This window comes from Morus notabilis, unplaced genomic scaffold (genome assembly GCF_000414095.1).
Source record: "Morus notabilis unplaced genomic scaffold, ASM41409v2 Scaffold285, whole genome shotgun sequence".
NCBI classification, from domain to species: Eukaryota; Viridiplantae; Streptophyta; class Magnoliopsida; order Rosales; family Moraceae; genus Morus; species Morus notabilis.
The window spans coordinates 423,883-432,231 of NW_010363065.1; the positions used below are offsets into that span (position 1 = coordinate 423,883).

The 8,349-nt window shown below is 40.4% G+C and overlaps 1 protein-coding gene across 1 annotated transcript in view; it reads left to right on the plus strand.

The window, feature by feature from the left end:
- The first annotated feature begins 264 nt into the window (after window positions 1-264).
- Window positions 265-8,349, plus strand: part of LOC21401709 (serine/threonine-protein kinase RIO1) — a 10,588-nt gene continuing 2,503 nt past the window's right edge. Inside the window, exons 1-6 of the mRNA XM_024169132.1 lie at window positions 265-761; window positions 882-1,010; window positions 1,574-1,666; window positions 1,800-1,879; window positions 7,640-7,753; window positions 8,202-8,275. Coding sequence (XP_024024900.1) covers window positions 447-761; window positions 882-1,010; window positions 1,574-1,666; window positions 1,800-1,879; window positions 7,640-7,753; window positions 8,202-8,275 — 805 coding nt within the window. The 5' untranslated portion in view covers window positions 265-446. The remainder of the gene's footprint in view (window positions 762-881; window positions 1,011-1,573; window positions 1,667-1,799; window positions 1,880-7,639; window positions 7,754-8,201; window positions 8,276-8,349) is intronic.

The window sequence follows — 8,349 nt, forward strand, 5'->3', positions numbered from 1 at the left end:
CGAAAAACGGACTTAACATATACCTTCCAAACGAGCTATAAAAATATAAAATTTTCAATTTATTATTTACATTTTTATCATTTAACTTTCATTTTCGATCACATCAACTTTGAACCTTCAGAATATATGTAAATTCATTTTTACCTTACAAAATGTCCAAAATATCCTTAAATGGATTCATAAAAAATTTAAAAAAAAAACTAAAAAAATGTAAAAATAAAGAAAATAATAAGCTTTAACAAAACAAACAATTAACTAGCGACATAGTTTTCCCACTCCGCTAGAAAAACCTTCCCTTCTTCACCGCCAACGCCGCCTTCCAACTCAAACTCGCCCCTCTGTCAGCTCCCTAACCGGCTACCGGCGATCTCCTCTTCATTACTGCTAATATTTATCATTCATCCCCAGAATTTTCTCAGCACAATCGCGAAGTTTCGATTGCAAAGATGGCCGTGGCAGAAGAAAAATTCGACCTTTCCGAGCTAAAAGCAGCCGTTAATGGCGGCGGGGGAGGTGTGGAAGAAGAAGAAGTAGAAGAGGAAGAAGATGTTTCGTCGTCGTCGGACTCGGAAATCGGAGACGCACTGGACTTGTTGGACTCGAAGGACGACGACTATGGATTCGAATCCGGTTTCACGCTCAACTCGAGGCGTCCCAACGCTCATGGAGGGATTCACTCTCGCCATAACTCCTCAACTCTTCAGCCTCTCTCGAATAAGAACCAGAAGTTCTCCAAAAATATCCGCGCTTCGCCTCTCGAGGTAGGATTTAGTGTGATTATAGGCATTCGTTTTGCCCCATTCGAAGGGAAAATTGTCTTAAGCCGATTGATTTCGTTTGAGGAAGTTGATGAAAGTTTTGAATTTTGTTTTGGAGTGTAGGAGTGGGAAGGGAGGTTGAACGTGGGCATGTCGAACTCGGTCACGACGGCGATTCGCGAGAGTGTTCGGGACATGGCGATAGGCAAAACGAAAACCACCGAGAAAGCTGACCGGGCGACTGTTGAGCAGGTGAGTAAGAATTAGTCTAGTTTGAAGTTTCGATTTTTTTCCCCCCCCTTTCCAACAAATTTTCATTGGGGTTTGTTTGCTTTCGGGTGGTATAACATGATATAGTGTCAAGGAACATTTTTTTTTTTTTGTATGATAGTGACTTTGTAAAAGATAAGAACAAATTACACTTTTCTAAAGTCATTGTTTTGTTATAATGCTTAACGAACCTTTTTTAATCTCATAAAACCTTTTGTGTTTCGAATTGATGCCCATTTCTATATTTTACAGTATAGGATCGATCTTGCAAATCCCATTGTTTTATCTTGTGGGTTCGTTTAGTTTTTGTTGATAAGAATTGCAAATTTTGTTTTGAAGTTTGTTCCATTAAAGGTTCATCTTTTTAGGTTTTTTTACCTTTTCCAAATTGGCACTAGACTTGAGCTTATTGAATTAAGTGCGGTGTTTTAGTTTCATTTGTGCATCTGACGTTGGTTTTTGGCTGAAGTTTTTCTTAGGATTTGGATTTGTAGGAATTCTTTCAAGTTTCAATAGAGAATATGACCAAGTATGTTTGTTTACAGGCAATTGATCCTAGAACTCGGATGGTTTTGTTCAAGATGTTGAATCGTGGTGTATTTCATGATATTAATGGGTGCATTTCAACTGGTAAAGAAGTAAGATTTCACTATCTTTGTTTTTGTTATTTTTTATTATTCTTTGTTCTTATAATGTCTCATAATAAATATAATTACATTGGAATTCATTTCTGTTCCTTTCTGAAACCCTTCTCTCTATCTATTTCTGCAGGCAAATGTTTATCATGCAACAAAATCTGATGGCCAGGAACTGGCAATTAAAGTATACAAAACTTCTGTTTTGGTATTTAAGTAAGTTTGTTAATTTATGAAGCCACTACGAGTAGTAACCAAAATAATAATAAGAAAAGAACAAAAAGAAAGTTGCTTAAATGACTAATTGATTTATAGCTTTGATGCAGGAAGTTTTGTGATGTAGTCGTAACTTTTGTCGTTTCTTTATGATACGTTTGATGTCGTTTTTATATCTTAAGTTTAGTGTCGTTTGGAATAGCTATATAAGGTAAGAGACTCATTTGGAATAGTTTAGTTTTTGGAACATTGAATATAGAATTGCAGTCTCCTTTTTTGTCCCTTTTTTTGTGTTTTGGCTATTTGCCTTCATCGGCCATGGATTTTGCCTTTGCCGTGGATTTGGCTTCTTCCTGTTAGACTCTCTACGTCAAGTGGCATCAGAGCGATGGATCGTTATCGTGGGTGTGATGGCCAGAGCTGGCGGAGTTAGTTGCCATACCATCAACGATGAGCGCAATGTGAAGGCCCTCTAGGCGGATCGAGAACTTTGACGGGATCGAGAGACGGTTGTCGCCCGCCATCGACCTGAAATAGTTGGAGATCTACGGGTTCAACGTGATGTGAGGATTGAGAAATTGAGCCACTCCTTCGTCGATTTTGCCGAGGGACGTGTTCGACCCAAACCTTGGCAGCAGCTGGACGCCAGAGATGTGCCTCTGGATCCATTGCCCAGCCACCCCAAGGCGCAACAACGTCAAGGGAGGATAGCGGGAGATGTGCGACCTTCCGTGTTAGGTAAATGAGGGAACACAACGGGAGATGTGTTGCAGACGGATAGACCTTTGGCATTATGGCCGAGTAGATTCGAGTGGAGATTTTAGAGGTTCAACTTACGATGGAGAACGCTACAGAAATTCAAGGTATTCGTTTAAGAGAATTAGCGATTATGATGATTATGATGCTGATTTGGGTATTCCATTGTTTTTATGGATTCAAGTTGTGGAAGAATTCTTTAACCGAGTGTATGTCCCTTTAGAAAAACAAGCAAAACTAGTTGCTATAAGTTTGAAGGTTATTGCTTCCTCGTGGTGGGATTTGCTTCAAAGGGATCGGATATGCCAAGGAAAGCTTGTGATCTTATCTTGGAAGAGAATGAAAAAAAAGATAAAAGATCAGTTTCTGCAATTTGATTTTGGTAATGATCTTCAATCTCAGAGATGTTACAATAACAAGCTGGAGGCCACTACTTGTGCTATGAAGGAAGATATTATAGAACACACTCTTTCTAAGAGAGTTTGAAGCAGAAAAACAAGGAATTATAGCCAAACAAAGTAGTAAACAACATCAAAAGGTGTGTGATGCTTCGGCTAATGCAGGTATAGGAATTGAAGTTGTAATTGAAAAGCCCGTGGAGCATGAAGTACGTAGCCCTAATATTTCAATCATTTTGTTTGGTAAAGAGGAGGTTACTTCAAGGCTAATGGAAGCTAACTTAATAACATAGAGGTCAAACTAGCCAAAGGGAAGGTTTATGAAAATTGTTTTGAACACATTAGTGTAGTGGCTCACGAGAAAGAAAAGGAAGTGGCAGTGGAGGAAACGGTGTTGGTCCGTAAAGACTTGGCGCTAGATTTCTTTCTTTGTCAAGTGTCCAGAGATTCACTTTTAATTCAATTTCTTGAGAGAAGCTTGGCTGTTTTAGAACCTATAAAAGAGGTGAAAACATCCTTTGGTGTAGTAGGGAGAACTCAGGTGAATCTCATAACTTATTTTGGCTCTTTTCTTGACACGCTATTTTTGTGGAAGAAAAGAAAGAAACAAAAAGAAGTCAAGCACTGAATACTCTCAATTGTTTTAATCTTGTTGATAGTGTTCTTATTGTGGAAAATGACATTTGGAAAGTTGCTTGGGTAGATGCTATGTTGAAATCAAATATTGGTCACAACAATGGTGTTAGGAACCTGATTCTCACAGCTCAATATTCACACAAAAGAACAAGAATAGAAGGCAATCAGAGTAGTTTTATTGATCATCACCAACACTAGCTCATAGAATTTTACAACCAAACAAAGAAAAACGTAAAGAAAGCTTAGGATAGACTGGAGTATTCGAGGACTCCGGAGAACTCCTAACTTTGATGGTATTCGAGAGACCACCAGCTCTCCCTAATCTCAGTCTTTCAAAACTCTTACAATCACAGCCTACCCCTAGTGAGCTACTAAGCCCTTTATTTATATTAATTCCTACTTTTTCTACCGGCCCACTAACCAAACAAGTTCTTAGGTTAACGGATCCTAACATTACCTCCGCCCTAAAGAATCACCTTGTCCTCAAGGTGAAAACCAGAAAATAAACTGCAATAGTACATCAACATGAGAAAGAAGAAAGATCTTTGTGAGCTCTATGAAACAAACAGAACTTGCTTCAAATCTTCTTGATAATTTCCATGTTTTGCCAAGTTCACACTTATGTTTGTAACCTGAATTGTGAACCACAGTGAAATCAACTAATCCAAGAAGTTCATCCAAAAACTTATCCACATAAGAATGCAAGAGCTTTCTGGTTATCCTAATCAAATCATGTATGTTAGTCACCCTCCTCTTACCAGCTTTATCTTGCTGCAGTTAATACTCCACCATATCCAAGAATTTTGCCTCACTATTCTTCAAAACACCAACAATGGAGGGAAGATGCAAGTGTACTTTCTCCATTCCTTTGTCAACACCCCCACAATTGCTAAAAACTGAACCAATAAGACCTTTTAAAATACTAGAATGGCCTCCACCTTCTTTAACTTCTTTCACTGGTGCATCAAACACATTCTCTATGGCAATATCCTTAGAAAAGTTTGATGTCATTGAGATCTTGTTCCACACACCTTGAAGCCCCTCATTCTTGGCATTGGTTTGAAAGTCATCTTCATTTGCAATGCCTTGGTCCACCTTCCCGATGAGATTCTTTGAAGGAAACTCTCTTTGAGCATCAATTTGCTGATCTGAAACAACTTTAGTGTGAATCAGAAGCAGCCCACTTGAAATTCCTATTTCATGCTCATTATTGACTTTCAACTTGGTAGTGATATCTCTCTCAAAAACTGCATTTGATATCTCTTTCCAAGGCGCAGCAAGTACCTCGATTTCTCGTCCGGAATCAGCCTTGGTATCCGTTCGCTCTTTCGCCATGAAACTCCCATAGATGGTCTCTTCTTGCGATGATTGGAAACGCTATAGTAAATGAGCTTTCAATTCATCCCAACTGCAGAACAGCCGACAACCATCCTGCCATTGATTCCAAACCAAAGCATCACCCTCCATGGCCTCTTCCGCAGCCCATATTTTCTCTCTTTCTGTCAACCTATACAACATAAAATAACGTTCAGCTCGAAAGGCCCACTCGTCAGCATTTTCTCCGGTGAACAGCGGCATCTCCATTCGCTGAAAACGCCGATCCGATCGGTTCTCCCACAGTGTGTCACGCCACCTTCCCCTTCTCATGTTCAAAACCCTAGGATCTCCTAACCAATAAGATGGCGAAACTCTATTCACCTTGCCCATATCAAATCGAAAAACCCAAGGATCAGCCCCAAACACATCCAAATCAGGGCTGGGTTCCCTGTTCTGAGGGTACCCATGCCGTCCCAGCCCCGGAGCAAGCCGCTCCTCCTCTAACTCCGGCTCCCACTCCGGTTCCCGTCGCTGACCAAGCTCCGCCGCCCTCTCCCGACGGTCGGGACCTCCTTCCGCCCTCCTCCCGTCGTCGAACAAACCATCGCGCTGCAGATCCGGACCACCCAGCCCCAGATTGCGACGGAACTCGCGCTCCTCCATGAGAGCCACGTCTCTCCGGCGCCGGAACTCCCTCTCGTGGCCTCGATCTTCGCGAATCGGCGCTTCCCGGCGAAGATTCGCCCGATTCGACACCTCCACTTTGCCTGGGTCATCGCGATTTGGGCTCTCCTTGCCCCGAGGCGTGCGATCTCGCCTCTCACCATCCCGTCGCTCACCGTCACGACCTAAATCGGCCACTCCGGCCATCGGCTGCACTGCCAACAGTGCCTCCATCTGAGTCCGAACCTCCCCCAGTTCACCACGCAACCCAGCCACTTCTTCACGGATCTCGGAAGATTCTCGGTCACCACCGAGTGGACCGCCTCCTGGACCACCGCCAACCCCTTTTCCACCGTAGTCACCCTCTCCGGATCCGCTGGTTTAGGTGCCATGGATCGGGGCTCTGATACCAAATTGTTAGGAACCTGATTCTCACAGCTCAATATTCACACAGAAGAACAAGAATAGAAGGCAATCTGAGTAGTTTTATTGATCATCACCAACACTAGCTCATAGGATTTTACAACCAAACTAAGAAAAACGTAAAGAAAGCTTAGGATAGACTAGAGTATTCGAGGACTCTGGAGAACTCCTAACTTTGATGGTATTCGAGAGACCATCAGCTCTCCCTAATCTCATCTCCCAAAACTCTCAAAATCACAGCCTACCCCTAGTGAGCTACTAAGCCCTTTATTTATACTAATTCCTACTAACTCTACCTGCCCACTAACCAAACAAGTTCCCAAGTTAATGGATCCTAACAAATGGCCATACTGGTGAAAGAATCCTTGCCATGAATCTGTTTGGTTGTGTCTTGGTGTTCGATAAAACAACTTATCCAATTTGCAATTCTATAGAAAGAGTAAACAGAGAGTATATGCTCCTTAAAGAACCTTAGCAGCTTGGCAGCAATTCCCTGTACATTCAAGGAGCTCTACTTGCTATAGACAGAGGACTCAAGATGTTAGAATGTGTGCTTGAGGTGATGGTATGCCTTTCACTACTGAAGAACCACTTTGAATCTGAGTTCACTTTAGATGGTGAACATAGTGAAACACAATACTTGCAAAAGGTGGTTGTGTCTTGTTCTTTTGTTGAGGACAATTTCAAGTCTATACTCGCCGCGGTAGGAAACATGCTATGCAAGAAATTTACATTAAAGTGGGAATTTGTTTTAATTCCTTTTTGGATTTCTAAAGTCTGTTTGGATGCTTTGAAAAGGGGTTTCACAGTTGGCTTCTACATGGGGTCATATTACCTTCTTGATATATTCATGTTCAAAGCTCCTTTTCAATAGTTACTGACATAAAATAGCAATCAACGGAGACATTTGAATCAATCTAATTCCCAACAATTCCATATGTCCAACTGTTGCAATTGTTTTGCTGCAAGATTGGAGCAGGGAAGAGGTACAAAGATAATTTTCTGTTGGCGTCTACCAGAACCACGTTAAGAAAAGTGATAGTCAGCGTTTTGATGGAGTGTTGCTGAAAACTAGTCTAGCTAATCTCTTTTGAAGCAGACTTGAGGATGAGTCCTTTTCTCTCTGGCAGAGGAGAACTGATGCAGGAAGTTTTGTGATGTAGTCACATCTTTTGCCGTTTCTTTATGTACGTTTGATGTCATTTTTATATCTTAAGTTTAGTGTCGTTTGGAATAGCTATATAAGCTAAGAGACTCATTTGTAATAGTTTAGTTTTTGGAACATTGAATATAGAATTGCAGTCCCCTTTTTGTCCCCTTTTTTGTGTTTTGGCGATTTTCCTTCATCGGCCATGGATTTGGCTTCTTCCTGCTAGACTCTTTATGTCAAGCTTGTTTTTATGTCTCCGATGTATCAATCAGTTGTTTAGGTTGCTAGCAACAATATCAGTTCACTTTTCTAAACAAAAGCAATATGTTTCCTAGATTCTTTGCTCGGACATTATTATTTCTAGCAGCCTACAAAGGTATTTACTATTGTTTTTCTCTTTTCTCTAATACAATTCAGGGATAGAGATCGATATGTACAAGGTGACTATCGATTCAGACATGGATACTGCAGGCACAACCCCAGGAAAATGGTGAAAACTTGGGCTGAGAAAGAGATGAGGAATCTTTTGAGGTACGATCACTATTTTCAGTTATGAGTAAAAACAATCTGTTATTTTTTCTTTTCTTCTTTTATTTTAACAGATGTATATTGAGATGTGTTCATGTCTTTATGTAAGAAATCTTTACTATTACTGTTTCTTTCTTATAGGACTGGATACTAAAATGAACGGTAGAACGGTTCTAGTGCTTTAAAAATACTGCTGAAATTTACAAAATTAAGGGAAATTGTTGGCTTTTAAACTCCATAATAGTTTTTTCCCACTTATTAGAATCTCTTTTCTGTTCCTTTACTAAACTGTTGTCTGTGTTTTATGTTCATATTACTTGTAAAAAGAAAAACAAGGACAGCCTCTTTGCATGATTTATCAAAATTGTTCAGATAGTGAATTTGACACCATGAGCATATTCACTTACTAATAATATGATTCAATGTGGAATATGGATGTTATGAATTGCAGGCTAAAGGCAGCCGGGATACAGTGTCCAACTCCATTACTTTTGAGACTTCATGTTCTGGTGATGGAATTTATAGGTATTCATCGCCTTTTCTGACGGTTCATATCATTCCAATAATGTTGAATTTAGTGTAATCTATCTACTCTTTCC